This window comes from Quercus lobata, chromosome 3, assembly GCF_001633185.2.
Source record: "Quercus lobata isolate SW786 chromosome 3, ValleyOak3.0 Primary Assembly, whole genome shotgun sequence".
NCBI lineage: Eukaryota > Viridiplantae > Streptophyta > Magnoliopsida > Fagales > Fagaceae > Quercus > Quercus lobata.
In genome coordinates, this window is record NC_044906.1 from 21,705,559 (window position 1) to 21,723,201 (window position 17,643).

The 17,643-nt window shown below is 33.8% G+C and overlaps 1 protein-coding gene across 1 annotated transcript; it reads right to left on the minus strand.

Annotated features, from left to right (window-relative positions):
- Positions 1 to 4,427: 4,427 nt before the first annotated feature.
- On the minus strand, positions 4,428 to 16,998 carry LOC115979953 (putative disease resistance protein RGA4). The gene is made up of 15 exons (XM_031102075.1): positions 12,373 to 16,998; positions 12,196 to 12,287; positions 11,243 to 11,346; positions 11,067 to 11,126; positions 10,787 to 10,947; positions 9,712 to 9,955; positions 8,482 to 9,583; positions 8,065 to 8,365; positions 7,844 to 7,907; positions 7,528 to 7,737; positions 6,497 to 6,575; positions 6,070 to 6,149; positions 5,890 to 5,953; positions 5,624 to 5,774; positions 4,428 to 4,829 (listed from the first exon to the last, which is right to left on the minus strand). The coding sequence occupies exon 1, from the start codon at positions 16,881 to 16,883 to the stop codon at positions 12,510 to 12,512; it is 4,374 nt and encodes a 1,457-aa protein (XP_030957935.1). The 5' UTR covers positions 16,884 to 16,998; the 3' UTR covers positions 4,428 to 4,829; positions 5,624 to 5,774; positions 5,890 to 5,953; positions 6,070 to 6,149; positions 6,497 to 6,575; positions 7,528 to 7,737; positions 7,844 to 7,907; positions 8,065 to 8,365; positions 8,482 to 9,583; positions 9,712 to 9,955; positions 10,787 to 10,947; positions 11,067 to 11,126; positions 11,243 to 11,346; positions 12,196 to 12,287; positions 12,373 to 12,509.
- Positions 16,999 to 17,643: the final 645 nt, after the last annotated feature.

A 17,643-nucleotide genomic window follows, 5' to 3' on the forward strand; every position in this document is an offset into this window, starting at 1 on the left:
ATAAAGTTCCGCTTGTATTTAACTCAATTTTACCATTTTTGGTAAAATTTGGTATTTTGCAACCTAATCTCGTAACAAGAGTGAATTAGGGTTTCAAACGTTTCCTAGTCGTCCTAGGATTTTACTTTTTCAGTATTTATATGTTTTGTAGCATTCAAAGCCAAATTAGATTATTATCATTATTATATAGATGTTTTGTCAATTTCTTTCTCTGGTGGATTCCAGTTTATCACCTTATAAATTCAAGGAACCCCTTGTAAATTTGAGGTTTACTACCGGAAACTAACAGTTTAGTTTTTGTCCATCAAAGAGAGCATCATATGTGCTTTCTTCAAGCTTCCGCGACATCAACAAGTCTACATCCTTTTTTTTAAAAAAAAACTTAGAAAATCCACGTATTGAACCTATTTATTAATGGAGTGTCTAGACCTACACATAATAGGAGTGTTCAAATATGTTATATGATTAAATTTATGATTTCCTTAATCATTTAAGATTTTGAAATTTCCAAACATGACACATTTAAAAAAGAAAGGGTCAATTAACTCCATATTCATACAAGTTATGTGAACATCAAAATATCAAATGGGTAGAGCAATGAAAACATGACAATTTAAAGAATAGGCAGAACTTGTACTGTATTTGCCTGTTTAATTTACCAATTAGATAGCAACAGTTGAGACGATATGTTAACTTTAATTTGGCTAAACATTGGTGTTTCGTTGAGCTATTACTGTATAGACAAGGATCTTTTATATATATATATATATATATATATGTATGTATATATAGATACATAGGCATTCAACATTATATTTGGTTCCTCTGGGTATGGATCTTGTTATCTTTTATATATATAGATAGATACATAGGCTGGATTATAACTTTATGCGTTGATGGTAAGTTAAGTAGCCTCTGAGAAATCAAGACAATGCTCCCAGGCATGAGCATAAACTGTTTAGCCCATCATGGGTGAATGCTCCTAGATTACCAGGTCACTGATTATAGCAGGTGGAGTCAGTTGCAACTGGCTGGAGACAAGTCCAAAAGGCTTTTCTTTAACAATGATCCCTACATTATAAAAAAACATAAGGAAAAAAAAAATTCAATACAACATCAGATGAAAGGAAATCCAAATGGAATATTTGTGCAGGAACACAGCTACTCAGTCTATGAAATATAAGATTGGTAATAAGCCATGTATTCTTCCTAGTTTGTTAAATCAAAGACTTATACTTTTAATCCATCAACCTGATGGCTTTGTTGCCAAACTAATATGCATCCTCATTTTTATAGAATATACAAAAAGCCAAAGGTACAGAAAATATAAATTAACTTTACAGCTGGTTAATATTTTAGTCACCTTTTCAACCTTGATAAAATATTAATCTCAACGGTTTTTGTGAATAAGAAATTTCAAACATAGGGTTTATGAATATTGTTATTATTGTAGGTAGCAGAGAGTAATAGAGAAAAGAGCATCAAATTGACTCTCTCATAGGCAACCTATTTAACAGTTTTCACTTGCAAAACATACATAAGGAGGAAAAAGTGAAGTGAATTACCCTTGTAATATTCTGATATGAACAAAAAACTGATGCTCCATTAGGTAGGTAGTGGTAGAACATCCCAAGTAGCAATTGCCTAAAACTGAAGCTATCCTCATGAAACTAACATTCATAGAATCTTGCGTGCAAATTGAGGACTTGTATTTTGATAAACTAAATCTGCCAATGGAAAGAAAACAAAATAAGGATTCTCAATCAGACTTTTGCGAAAAGCTATAACGAAATAAGGACTGAGATAATTCAGACTCTTTTTTTTTGCTTGTAGATGCATAAGTAGTACCAACTTGTTTTGAAGAAACGCCAACTCTAGCTGGTTTAGAAGTATGACCTTGTCTCGTATTTGCACACAGAATCAAATAATTGAGAATCGTAACAGAGTTTAACCAAGGAAAACAAGATAAAGTTGGATATTTGATTAACAGAAAAGGATTGAATCTTAAAGGAGATGTATGAACCTATAGAAATTGTGGAGAGTATGATGCTTCAAAAATCAATTCAACCACCGCATATTTTTGGTGCGATGGTCATTCCACCAGTATAAGTACTTGTGGAGGGTGGGGACAAAGGTTGGGGTTTAAGTCTTCAAGAGGGAGATTCATACACATATACACTTAGATTAGACTAGAGTTGAATTTCAATCTTATATTAAAAAAAGAAAAACAAAATCAATTCAAATATCAAGGATAATTGTGCAGCGTTGGAGCAGTCCCCTCCTATTTCCACTTGAAATCATGCTGACAAGTAAGGAGGAAAAAAAAAAAAACTAGAAATTTTTAATGCTATGTTTTATGCCGGTTTACAGAAAAATTCCCCTGGTTACTTGTTTAAATTCACTTAGGTTTTTAGAATAAATCATTCAAACTTTAACATTTCAGTTCATCCTGATTTTTTTTTTTTTTTTCGAGATTAAATGCATAAATCAATCTGAAATTTAGTTCATTTCTAAGCTCTAAATTTCAAACTGTGCTTTTAACCCAATCGTGCTACAGAACAATAATTCAAAAAAGCATACAGATTTCTGTGTTAAAATATCTTAAAATTTGAGCAAAACATGGCAAGGTAGAAGCTTATACATAAAAATGAATTTCAGCAACTAAATACCTGATTAGTTATCCAAGTTATCTTCCACAATGTCACCCCAATATCAGCAAATGGGACTTTCCAATCTGTTTAGGCTCCTAAATCAATGAACAAACCAAAGTGTATCACCTTAACAACTTGTTTTTGAGATACAATAATTTTTTTTTTTGGGTTTATGTATTTTTCTTAATTTCTTCCTTTCAACTCCTGGTATGGCAAGAAGTCATATCTTGAAAGACAAATTATACAAGAGAAAAGAAAATAAAAGAAGATGCGCGTACTCACCACTTCTAGCATAATAAAAAAAAAAAAAAAATGCAAATTGCAATTTTGATACAGAAACTTTATGCTGTTACAAATACACTCAAGTCAATACTTAGAGCGTGTTTTGGAAGTGATCATACCCAAAGTTTATTAGAATTTTTAACTTATTTTTTCTACTATTCATAGGTTTTATTGTACTTTTTGATACTATTTATGAGTCTCATTGTACTATTCATCTAGCTTTTAGCTTTTTTTTTTTAAATTATTTTTTTCACAGTATTTTCAATAAAAAAATTTCAATTTCAGCTAAATAAATTATTTCCAAACAAATCCTTAATCTATTTATTAACGGAGATAATATGAGCCACTTGAACCTAAACTTTTGGCCCTCGAAAGCCATGTTTTTAGTGCCATGATCAGACAATCGATATCAAACCAAGCACTATGTTGATGCTATGTTCACAACTCACAAGAATCACAATTAGCTTCTGTTATATTTTTGGGCAGCCCATCCAAAAGACTCATAAGAATACTAAGTCAGTAAAGATGTAAAAATTTGGATCCACAAAGCAATTAGCACTTGAAAATTTGTTAGGCCCACAAATACTAAAGCGAACAGCCCATGAGTTTGGTCAAATAAACATTTGGGAGCAATTAAGCTGGGCCCACAGATTCAACTCCAAAGGCCATTAACGTGGCCCACAGTTTAATGAAATCAACCAAAGCCCATTGACATTGGAAATGAGATAAATATGTGCATTTAAAGGAATCAACCAATTCATTTTCATTTTGGCATTTGGCTTCAGATCATGGTTGTCAAAATCCTGATCTGGATCCTATGATTTTATGATCTCACATGTCTAAAACGATCTGAATCTTTCAAGAATCTTTGTGATTGTTCATGATCGTGCGATTTTGATGATTCCAAACGATCCTGGTTTCTTATAATCTTCTTTAACTTGAAAGAAGGCTTAGTTGGACCCAAATGAAAAATAACATCTCAATAAACCTAATTTTGCTATTTTAATGTAGAGAAATAAAGTGTCAATTGGACCTAAATGAAAAATAACATCCTAATATAATGTCACGTTTTGAGGTTTTTAGCCTTTTTAAATGATGCTTATAGATGTACATCAAATGGATGCAAATTATGAATGAATATATAATTTATATGCTTATTTAACATACCCATGTATTTTTTTCTCAAATAATGTAAGATCTTATGATCTACGAACTCATTTACCTCTCACGATCCTATGTGGGATTTCAATTTTGTCAACCTTACCTCAGAGACTGAATACCAAATACCAAATAAACAAAAGCATTTCCAGTTTGTGAAATTAAAGAGTTTGCTTTGTCCTCCTACCCCAGACGTATTGAAAGTCATAACATGGCCCACAGTAGATGTACTGCTAAAGATATTCTGAAAAACCATTTCACATTTTTCACCATTTTGTAGAAAAGAAACATTAAGCAAAGGGATTATAGGGCCGTCCAAATCAAAGAAACAAGGACTGAAGCAACATTAAAACCACATCAAAATACAACTTTAACATTTTAATGTTCACCATAATTTACTTAAAAGATAAATTTCAAAATTTGGATAGGTGAATATAAATGGTCTCAAACATCCATATGAACTTTGATTTTCAGACCCAGTGAGTAGTGAGTACAAAAACTGAATTGCTAAGATTTTAATTATACGAAGTTATTGAAGCTTTTCTCCGATGCTCTAGTTAATCAATGGAGACTGATTTCAAATTCTGAGAGCAATATGGAAATGCCAAAAACGCATCTTTTGCTGAGTTCTGAATGACTTCTACAGAATATTGTTATGAGAAAGCTTTGGTGTGCAGTTCTTCCTTGCCAAATTATTTCCTCAATGTAACAATATTTTTCTACTAGGGGCACTTGATCCTAGCAATAGCAGATATCAACATAAGACATTAGTAGAAGCCAAAGGAACTTGATTTCAATAGAATTGAACTAATGCCTCATATTTCTTTATAACCATTTGTTTCTTGCTTGACTGCTAGCCGTTGTTATTTCATTTGTTACCAACAAGCATTCAATTCAAAAACCTTTTTATTATTAAAACGAATTCCTGGACCTGAACCTACAAAATTCCAAATTTATATGATTTTTATAGATCTCAAACAAAGGCTGGATTATACCTCTATGTCTTTATGGTATGTTAAGCGCCATAATAATTCCAAGACCACATCAAAGATGAAAGGAAATTCATGTTATGTAAGTTCAAAACCACTTTCCAATTTCCATACAAGGCTTTGATGATGTCTTAATTCTAAAGATCCATCATAATAAAACAACCAAAATTTTGTCCAGGACTACAGATACTCGGTATATGAAACATAAAATTGGTAGTAATCCATTTATTATTCCTAGTATGTTGAACGAACAACCTATGTTTTTGTATACAAATATGCATCCATATTTTTCTTGAATATACAAAAAGCCAAAGCGACAAAAGATATAATTTTACTTTACAAACTGTTATACAATAACTCACCTATTGGATAAACATTTTTCTTAATAGTTAGAATAAGAAATTCCAAAAATATATAGGCTTTCTGAATATTGTTATTTTCATAGATAAAAGAATTATAGAGAAAATGTATCAAACTGAATTCTCATAGGCAATCTATTTCACTAGCAAAGCAACTTTAGGGAGGAAAGTGTGAAGTCACTACCTTTCGATATTCTGACATGAACGAAATATTGATGCATGTCCAGTTGCCCTAAAGCTGAAGATATCCTCAAAAAGGTACTGGTAGATGATGACTCTTGTTACATTTGTAGCATCTTGCATGCAAATTGAATATTTCTTGTACTAAACAAAATCTGCCAATGGAGAAAGAACAAAAAGGATTCTTAATCTGACCTTTAGGAAGACTGTTACAATATAAGGATTGAGAGATATAAATCAATTTTTTCCTTGTAGATGCATAAGTAGTACCAGATTTTTTTTCCCAAAGAAACACCGCTTTTGTCTGATTTAGAATTCTGACCTTGTCTCATTTCTGCATACAGAATCAAATCATTGAGAAACTTAACCAAATTCAAACAAAAGAAAACAAGCTAAATTTGGGTATTTTCTTAACAGAAAAGGATTGAATCTTAAAGGAGTTGTATGAACCTTTCAAAACCCTGGACTGTATGATCCTTCAAAAATCAATTCAAATATCAAGGATTAGAGCAATCCCAACCTATTTCCACCTGGCATCATGTTAAAGAGTAAGGAAAAGAACATACTACAAAGTTTACAATGCCATGTTATAAGGCGGTTTATAGAAAAAAACTCATTAATTTTGGTATCTACAATTCCAATTATTTAAAAATATATTTTCAATTCATACATTTTATATAATTATACGCATACTGTGTAATCCATCTAAAATCGAGTGCTTTTCTAAACTCTATTTTTCAAGCTGTGCATTTAATCCAATAAAGCTATAGAACAATCATTCAAGAAAGTTGATACAAATCAAGCAAAAGATGATAGAAACTTATACAAAAAATATATTTAAATAAATAAAAATAAAAATAATTTATCAACAAATTACCTGATTACTTTTTAAATGATCTCACAACACAGTGTTACTCCAATATCAGCAAGTGAGACATTCCAATCTGTTTAAGTACCTAAATCGATAAACATACCAAGTATATCACTTTACCAACTTGATTTTGAGATACTTTATGTGCAGTGATGATTAGAAATTTATGGAGGGCAGTTGACAGAGATGAGAGGAGGCTTTTTTCCATTTAGGGAATATAATAGAATTGAGAAGTTGAAGTTCTGCATAAATTAGTATAGAAGTTCTGCATAAAATAGTATAGGCAGATAGAGTTTGTCAATGTGTGGGATTGTTGAAGTGTGACATTGCAGGATAGATTTAAAGAAGATAAAACCTTCTTTTGGTTTATGTTGAATTTGTTTTTTGAGTGTATGACCGATCAGATCCTATCAATTAGAATGCAGATACCAATAATTTGAAAATAATTTATGTTTAAATGCATACCTAGTGTTAAAGCTTTATCTTTAGAGTTCAGACATTAAAAAGAAAATGAAAAATAGAAACAAATATATGCTTAAGGGAATGGTAATATTTAAACCATATGGTTAACACTTCAACAATACAGGAGAGAGTTGTGTACCTTAACAATTAATTTATGATTAAAATACCATTTCTGTGGCAGATTTGGGACTATGCTTAACTAGCTGAAGACTCATGATACACAAAGGGACTATTTTTTTTTTTTTTAAAAAGATACAAATTTGCCCCCCAAAAAAAAAAAAAAAAAAAAAATTAGTGCAACAAGCCAACTTTACCATCTTGCGATTAGTGTGTATGACACATTATCACAATTCATGTATTATACTGACATAGTGACATCACAAAAGATCCTTCGTTTTTGTTCATATTACTTGGAGCCAGGAAAACTAAAAGTACTTCCAAGTATCTCAATTGGAGACTAACCCAAAATCCTAGCAAAAGAATTTCCAAAAACCATTATATCAACCAAGTCGTCATGAGATGCCATAAGGAATACATAACCATAGAACCATTATTAGTTAATAGTGAATGCATACCTAAAAAATTGAATCAAAATTTGCCTTTTGAAACTGACGAGAATACAAAGGCAAGTTCCTTTAAACATAATTGGCTTGTTGACATCCATCTCAAACAGCTCATAGGCATGCCTTGCATGTTGTTCCCAGCTCTCCATTTCTTCCAGCTGAAGCAAACTTATGGCAGCTGCACAAAATTCTTCAAAATCCAGTTTTCCGTATTGAATAGAACTAATTCACATACACAAGTCGACAATCAGCTTCCACTCTTATCATTATTTTTTTGGGAAAAATTTTCAGTGACAACAAACAGAAATGTGATTTTTGACAGCATTACCATGGTTTGCATAATCTAGGGCCTGTGAATCCTTCATCAAATAAGGGGAATTCCTTATCACACCCTAAGAAGACAGGAAATTCAAAAGGCTTATGAATATTGTTATTTTCTTAGGTAGAAGAGAGTTAAAGAGAAAAATGCATCAAATTGACTCTCATTGGCAACCTATTTCACAGTTTTCACACAAAGCAAATATAAGGAGGAAAAATTGAAGTGATTACCTTTGTAATATTCTGATTTATAAAAAACCTGATGCTCCATTAGGTAGTGGTAGAACATCCCAAGTAGCAGTTGCCTAAAACTGAAGCTATCCTCAAAAGATTTGTATTTTGATTAACTAAATCAACCAATGGAAAGAAAACAAGATAAGGATTCTTAATCCTGGCTTTTATGAAAGCTATTACAAGATAAGGATTGAGATAATTAAGGCTCAAGTTTAGCTTGAAGATGCATAAGTAATACCAGCCTTTTTCAAAGAAAAACCAACTCTAGCTGGTTCAGAATTCCAACCTTGTCTCACATCTGCATACAGAATCAAATAATTGAGGAACTTAACTGAATTAAAGAAAAGAGGAGAAAGTTGGGTATTTGATTAACACAAAAGGATTGAATCTTGTAGGAGATGTATGATTATGAACCTTTAGAAATAGTGGAGTGTATGGTCCTTCAAAAATCAATTCCAATCTCAAGGATAATTGAGCATTGTAGGAGCAGTTCCACCTTTTCCACCTAGCATAAAGCTGATGAGGAGAAGAAAATACTAGAAAGTTTTTAACACTATGTTTTATGTCGGTTTACAGAAAAACACTCCTAATTATTTGTTTAAATCACTTGGGTTTTGGCCTCTCCAATTTCAAAGAATAAATCATTCAAAATTTAGTATTTCATGTCATCCTTTGGTTTTGTTTTGTTTTTTTGTTTTTTTTTTGGTTTTTGTTTTTTGTTTTTTGTTTTTTTGTTTTGGTGGTAATTAAACGCATAATTTGGAATCTATCTGAAATCTAGTGCATTTCTACGCTCTAAGTTTCAAGCTATGCGTTTAATCCAATCACACTACACAAATAACACAACAATAATTCAAGAAAGTATAGTGATCTATGTGTCAAAATATCTTAAAATTTGAGCAAAACATGGCATGGTACAAGTTGATACATAAAAATAAATTTCAGCAACTAAATACTGGTACTGGATCAGTTATCTAAGTTGATCTTTGACAACAATATCACTCCAATATCAGCACTTTTCAATCTGTTTATGCACCTAAATCAATAAGCCAAGTATATCACCTTAACAACTTATTTATGAGATACAATAGAAATTATTTCGATGAAGAAGCAAAAAATAGGTTTATGTACAACACTTTCAGGACAAATTTTATGAGAGAAGAAAATAAAGGAAATAGAAGGTACCAACCCACCTAGTTGTTGACTATTCGCACAATTGCAGAGCCCAAAAGATTTTAAACAAGAAAAAGTACAACAATGAGATTTTTCTATGATTCAATTGCTTTTGCGTATGAGAGTAATGGTACCAGTGGCATGCCCCCTTTCCTATTGGGTTTAATTCCTTATATATAAATGCAAATGTCTTTCAGTAGAAAGACCCAAAGAAAAGAAAGAATTGGGATTACTCATATCAGAAAATTTGAAGAATTGGGTTCATCCATGTGAGCAATTTTAGGCAATACTCCCATGATTCCTTTGCACCCTTTCAGTTGTTCGTATAGTGCTTTGAAAATATCTGCAAATAAAATTGCAATTAAATTGGCCACAAACATCAATATCAAAGACAAAGAAGTTGGCATAAAAAAGAAAAAAATGTTGTATTTTTTATTGCATAGAAAGTACAAGTAGAGTTGTAGTACCTACCCAAAGAAGCAGAAGCATATTGGTTGCTGAACAAGAATTTAGTCCTTAATTCAAAAATATGTGAAAATGCGGGACATGAGCAATCCAATCCTTGCCATTCTCTCCTGGTATCTTTCTTTCAAGTGGGGACAGTCAATGATTGTCAGGTATGTAAATAGGAGAGGCGACTCATTTCTTCAGTAAGTGATATCAGATTGGGGCATTCATGAATTTCAATATTTTCTTCTAGGGCACTCCAAATTCCCTATAAATAACAGATATCAAAAATAAGAAATTAGTATAAAACAAGGAACCTGGTTACTATAGAATTGCACTAAGGGCTCACATTTCTTTCTAACTATATGTTTTTTCCTAGACTGCTATCTATTTGTTATTTTATTTGTTACCATTAAGCATTCAACTTAATTATTATTTTTTTGGGTAAAAATGAATTCCTGGACTTAGGACATACAAGATTCCAATTTATATGCTTTTTTATAGATGTCAAACAAAGGCTGGATTATAACCTTGTGCCTTTATGGTAAGTTAAGCAGCCCTAAGGATTCAAGACTACATCAAAGATGAAAGGAAATTCAGAACCACTTTCTATACAAAGCTCTTATGATGTCTCAACTTTTGATATCCATCTTAACAGAATATTTGTGCAGGACAACAGCTACTCAGTCTATAAAACATAAGATTCGTAAAAATCCCTTTATTCTTCCTAGGTTGTTGAATTAACGAATTATGCTTTTAAATCAAAGGTACAAGATTGGTAACTATGCATTTGATGGCTTTGTTTACAAACTAATATGCACCCATATTTTTATAGAATATACAAAAATCCAAAGGTACAAAAAATATAAATCAACTTCATAACTTGTTAATATTATAAGTCACCTGTTTAGCCTGGATAAAATATTTTTTCTCAATAGTTGTTGTAACTAAGAAATTCAAACATAGGCTTTATGAATATTGTTACTTGTGTAGGTAGAAGAAAGTAATAGAAGTAATGCATCATGTTGACTCTCATAGGCAACACATTACAGTTTTCACTAGCAAAACAAATATAGGAAGTAAAAAGTGAAGGGATTACCCTTGTAATATTCTGATATGAACAAAAAAACTGAGGCTCCATAGGGTAGGCGTAGAACATCCCAAATAGCAACTAGCAATTGCCTAAAACTGAATCAGATGAAACTAATATCCGTAGCATTTTGCGTGCAAATTGAGGATTTGTATTTTCATTAACTAAATCTGCCAACGGAAAGAAAACAAGATAATGATTCTTAATCTAACTTTTACGAAAGCTATTACAAGATAAGGATTGAGATAATTAAGACTCAATGTTTTGCTTGTAGATGCAAAAGTAGTACCAGCCTTTTTCGAAGAAACACCAACCCTAGCTGATTTAGAATTCTGACCTTGTCTCATATCTGGACACAGAATCAAATTATTGAGAACCTTAACTGAATTTAAACAAAAGAAAAAAAGAGAAAGTTGGGTATTTGATTAACACAAAAGGATTGAATCTTAAAGGAGATGTATGAACCTTTAGAAATAGTGGAGTGTATGATCCTTCAAAAATCAATTCAAATCTCATGGATAATTGAGCAGTATTGGAGTAGTCCACACCTATTTCTACCTGGCATGAAGCTGTCAAGTAAGGCGAATAAAATACTAGAAAGTTTCCAACTCTATGTTTTATGTTGGTTTATAGAAAAACATTGATTTTTTTGATAGAATTCACTTGGGTTTCAGTTTCCCCAATTCCAAAGAGTAATTTATTCAAAATTTAATATTTCAGTTAAAGTGGAATCCATAAAAAATCTAGTGATTTTCTAAGCTAAAAATTTCAAGCTGTGCTTTTAATCCAATCATGCTACACAACTATAATTCAAGAAAGCATAGAGATTTATGTGTTAACATATCTTAATTCTTAAAATTTGAGCAAAAAATAGCATGGTAGAAGCTTATACATAAAAATGAATTTCAGCATCTAAATATCTGTTTAGCTATACAAGTTGATCTTCCCGAACAATATCAATCCAATAAGTGGGACTTTCCAATCTTTTTATGCACCTAAATCAATAAAAACAAATCAAGTATATCACCTTAACAACATATATTTTGAGATACAATAGAAATTACTTGGGTTTATATATCTGCCTTAATTTCTTCTTTTCCCCTACTGGTATGGCAAGAGGTCATTATCTCAAATGACAAATTTTGTGAGAGAAGAAAACAAAAGAAAAAGAAGGTACTCACCTCCTAGTTGTTGACTTTTCGCACAATTGCAGTGCCCAAAAGTTTTTAAACAAAAAAAAAAGTACAACATTGGGACTTTTTCTATGATTCAATTGCTTTTGCATATGAGAGCAGTGGTACCCGTGGCATCCACACCCTTCCTGGTGGGTTTAATTAATCCTTATACTTCATAGTTCACATAGCCAAAAAAACAAAAAAATCGACATATGAAATAAATGCAAATGTTTTTGGGCATACCAAGAATTGGGTTCATCAGTGAGCAATTTTAGGCTATCGTCCCATGTTTCCTTGGCATCCTTTCAGTTGTTTGTACAGTGCTTTGAATAAATCTGCATATTAAATTGCAAATAAATTGGAAGAAGACAAAGAAGTTGGCACAAAAAGAAAAGAAATAGTACAAGTTGTAGTTCTTACCCGCAGAAGCCGAAGGATATTGGTTGCCGAACAAGAATTTAATCAAGATATTGAAAATATGGGACATGAGCAATCTCGCCAATTCCCTTCTGGTATCTTTCTTTCAAGTGGGGACACTTAATGATTGTCAGGGTTTGTCAAGAGGAGAGCCGATGCATTCCTGATGGAAGTGATGTCAGATTGGCGCATGAACGGACGTCAAATCTTTTGAGTGATGTGAGACTTCTAATCCCTTCGGGGAGTGATACCAGACAGGGCAAACTGTAAATTCTAAGTTTCTGAAGTGCAGTAAGGTTGCCAATCCCTTCGGGGAGTGATACCAGACGGGGCAAACTGTAAATTCCAAGTTTCTGAAGTGCAGTAAGGTTGCCAATCCCTTCGGGGAGTGATATCAGACAGGGCAAATTGGAAATTTGAAGTTTCTGAAGTGCAGTAAGGTTGCCAATCCCTTCGGGGAGTGATATCAGACAGGGCAAATTGTAAATTTGAAGTTTCTGAAGTGCAGTAAGGTTGCCAATCCCTTCGGGGAGTGATATCAGACAGGGCAAACTGGAAATATCAAGATTCTGAAGTGCAGTAAGGTTGCCAATCCCTTCGGGGAGTGATACCAGACAGGGCAAACTGGAAATTTCAAGTTTCTGAAGTGCAGTAAGGTTGCCAATCCCTTCGGGAAGTGATACCAGACGGGGCAAACTGTAAATTTCAAGATTCTGAAGTGCAGTAAGGTTGCCAATCCCTTCGGGGAGTGATACCAGACAGGGCAATTTGAAAATTCTAAGTTTCTGAAGTGCAGTAAGGTTGCCAATCCCTTCGGGGAGTGATACCAGACAGGGCAAATTGGACATATCAAGATTCTGAAGTGCAGTAAGGTTGCCAATCCCTTCGGGGAGTGATACCAGACGGGGCAAACTGAAAATATCAAGATTCTGAAGTGCAGTAAGGTTGCCAATCCCTTCGGGGAGTGATACCAGACGGGGCAAATGGAAAATTCTAAGTTTCTGAAGTGCAGTAAGGTTGCCAATCCCTTCGGGGAGTGATACCAGACGGGGCAAATCGAAAATTTTAAGATTCTGAAGTGCAGTAAGGTTGCCAATCCCTTCGGGGAGTGATACCAGACAGGGCAAACTGTAAATTTTAAGATTCTGAAGTGCAGTAAGGTTGCCAATCCCTTCGGGGAGTGATATCAGACAGGGCAAACTGGAAATATCAAGATTCTGAAGTGCAGTAAGGTTGCCAATCCCTTCGGGGAGTGATACCAGACAGGGCAAATAGGAAATATCAAGATTCTGAAGTGCAGTAAGGTTGCCAATCCCTTCGGAGAGTGATACCAGACGGGGCAAATAGAAAATTTTAAGATTCTGAAGTGCAGTAAGGTTGCCAATCCCTTCGGGAAGTGATATGAGATTGGGGCAATCAGAAATTTGAAGGTTTTCAAGTACCGTAATTTGAGGACTGACACCAACAGAGTGTGTGTCTTCATCACAGAATAGATCAACCTCCTCGCACTCGCTAATAAACAGCGTCTTGCGGGAGGTGAGATGTTGCATAAATAGAGACAGAGATAGAGATTTTAGTCTACTGCATCCATATATCTCTAGATACTCGAGAGAAGCCAGGTTTTGCAACCACTGCTCTGGCAGAAACTCTATGTCCTCAATAAAAGTCAAAGATAGAAACTTTAATTTGGAGAGAGGAGGGGAGGAGTTTGAAGCAGAGGGAACCGAAGAGATTGCTTTCATATTCATTGTTTGTTGCAATGGATTGCAACTGCATTTTTTCAGTCGTAGCGGTTTTTCAAGATTTGGAAACAACGGCATGCAAGTCAGGTTTTCGCAAAATTCAATTTCCAACTGTAAAAGACGAGGAAAAGATACATGCGGCTGGTATTGTTGACTTGATGTTGCCACACCCACTGTAGCCCTCCTCCACCATCCCTTTAGATTAGGGCAGCTCCACAATTTGAGTGACTCTAGGGATGGGAAAAATGTTGATGAAGCAGAGATCTCTTCAGTGATTTCCCGGTCTGATATGTATTCCAGACCATGCATAGATACTAGAGACAGATTTCGGAGATTTGGGAGTTGATACATTGGCGATAGATGTTGGCACATCGATTTTGATATTTCTAATATCACAAGACCAGTCAGAGAAGGAAGCCAACTCGGAAATCTCACACCCTGGTACCCTTCCACCTTCAACTTTTTTAAATTCCGGTGTGGCTGGAGGCCTTCCATTAAATTTTCATCTTCACAAACACCTGCGACATCGTTACCCAGCTTATCCCACCATATTAATTCCAATATTCTAAGATGCTGCTTGTCCTTCAAATTCGCAGCCTTGGCTTTAGAGGTGGCATCTTCCACCCGTACCTTAATTTCTATTCTTAGTTCTCCTCTCAAGTTATTTAGCTTGTCCAATAGTGGAAGACCAGTGCAAGTAAGTTCCTTGTTTACAATAAACAACGGTAATACTTGAAGAGAAGTCAACTGCCCTAATCCAGGTGGCATGTGGGTCAAATTGTTACAACCTTTTAACTCAAGATTCCGGAGGTTGAACAAATTTTGAATGTTTCCAGGAAGTTCTTTAAGCTTATAACAATAACTGAGATTTAATGTTTGTAGATTCAACAATCTAGTAATAGAACTAGGGAGAACTTCAATGTTATTCTTAGAAAGATCAAGGTACTTTAAATATGTCAACATTTCTATAGAATCTGGCACTGTCTTAATATTTGAGTCATGCAGGTCTAATGTACGCAAGCATCTTAAACTAGAAAAAAGTGTTTCAAGAGTTGATTCTTGACAACTTGACCTTTCCTCACCTAGAAACATGAGCGTGCGTATCTTCTTTGCTTTCAATAACGAGCTTAAATCCTTCTTAAGCACGTTGTGAGATGCAATTGATAGATGACGAACATTTTCTTTGACATTTTCTATATTTGAATCAATGTATGTGCACTCAACTCTTGAGATTGATTGTGCAAGATCATGGATTAAATCATGCATTTTAAAACTAATTACATTCCCCAAACCATCTTCTGTAGCTTCTTGGAAGAAGGACCTCCAAAGTAGATCCATACAGTAATCATTAGCAACATCCTCCATATGTAGCTTTTCGTTTGATGATTGGATAAATCCTTGTGCTATCCATAGATTTATCAATGACAACTTTGAAATCTCATGATCTTTAGGAAATAATGAACAATAAGCGAAACAACACTTTAAATGTGATGGGAGATGATCATAACTCAATTTTAGAATCGGTAAAATACCACTATTATTTTCTTCTTGAGTTACATTTGTAAGTTCTTTATTCTTGATATATAACCATTCATCCTCTGTCTTTTTGAAGAATAATATTCTGCCTATTGCCTTAATAGCAAGAGGCACTCCACAACATTTTTGTACAATATCCCTTCCAATTGCTTCAAGATTAGGATTAATCATCTCTTGCACTTTTCTAAATGCCATTTGCTTAAATAGAGACCAAGATTGGTTTTCCAAGAGGCCTTTTAGATGATACGGTGAGATTGTGCTAGTAATCTCTGCAACCAATTTAGTCCGTGTTGTTATCACTACCTTACTTCCCTTTGAGCCACCTATCAAAAGTCTTTTCAAGTTATACCACCTTTCCTCATCCTCATTCCACACATCATCCAACACAAGTAAATACTTCTTTTGGTTGAGTGTTTCGCGAAGTTTATTTTGTACTTGCTCCATGTCAAGGTTTTCATGTTTCGAAACATCTGCACATCTAATTATCTTTTCAGCAATTGTTTTTACATCAAAGACATCAGAGACACACACCCACATGCGCAACTCAAAATAATTCTTCACTTCCTCATCGTTGTATACATATTGAGCAAGTGTGGTCTTCCCCAGCCCCCCAATCCCCACTATGGATATAAACGAAACATTCTCTTGCACATCATAGTCCAATAATAGATCTATAATGGCTTTCTTATCCTCTTCTCTCCCAATAACGTCTTCTTCACATACAAATGAGTAAGTTTGATCCCTCACCCTAGTCACAACCCTTGTTTCTGATGGATGTACTACAAACTGAAACTTATTCATATCAATTGCTATTGCATCAAATCTCTCCCTCATCGATGTTATTTTTTTAGCCATATCACGACGAGAAGCAAGTTGTTTTAATGAACTGATAATGAAAGTTGGTTTAATGTAAGTAGTTAAAGAAGTACTTACACTCTTCGCCGTTTCATCACCACCCATCACCCTTTGACGCATATCTTCAGTGTAGAATTCGGTCAGCAAGTCATCCGCATCATAGACTGCATCTCTGAGCCTCACGAGCCAGTGCTTGACTTGTTGGTTCTTGACCTGCTGCTCCTCAGCATCCAGAAGTACAGCTTGAACAGCGGAAACAGTAACCTTCAATTTTTCGAACTCATCTTTGACACCCCACATGGATCCAATCTCTGCGAAAACCATAGAGCCCAAATTTTCAATGATCGTCTGCGCAACGCCATACAGGATTGCTTCGGCCATTTCTTCTTGGTAAGCGAAAGAAAACAGTGAAAGATAGATTAGATCACAAGAGAGCAGAAAGCAGTAATGGTTGAAGTTGAAATGCCAAACGTGTGAGAAGGAATAAAAGGTTTGAAGTTGCTCAGGTTCACAAATGTTCATAAAAGGGACCCCACTACAAAGCTTAATAATGATTCTAGATGAGAAAAAGCTTCACCATTCTACTCCGCGTGAACGTGGCAGTGTCACTTTTTCCTTCTTGTCATTTTGTTCAAGTTCATTTTACTTTTCTGTCTGTGTCTTTTTTTTTTTTTTAAGATTGTTGAAATTGACTCTGATAGCATCTCCACCGTAAGTTGTGTCCTTCTATGTAAAAATCAATTAGTTACAGGAAAACACACTTTCTTAACATCATACCTCACAAGTTTATATTTAGAGCAATTGAAAGGGGTCAAATTATGGTTCCTAACAGTTTTAAAAATTATTTAACGACGCTAATTTATTTATTTTAATAAGAATAATATTGGATATATAATTATATTGAATATCTATATATTTTTTTACTTCTATTTACTTTTCTAACTTTTACTGTAATTACAAAACAAATTCAATAATTAATAGTGTCAAAATTCAAAGACTAGACATTGCAACAAAATAAAATATGATTTTATAATGATATTGTTAATTTTATACATAAAATGGAAAATTACAGAATTAATTATAGATGATTGTAGCAATTTAAATTATTGTTTAGTTACATTTTAATAGATCGATCACAAAT

Bases quoted from the DNA above. Each gene is read 5' to 3' on its own strand.
- LOC115979953 (XM_031102075.1), bottom strand. From the start codon at position 16,883: ATGGCCGAAGCAATCCTGTATGGCGTTGCGCAGACGATCATTGAAAAT.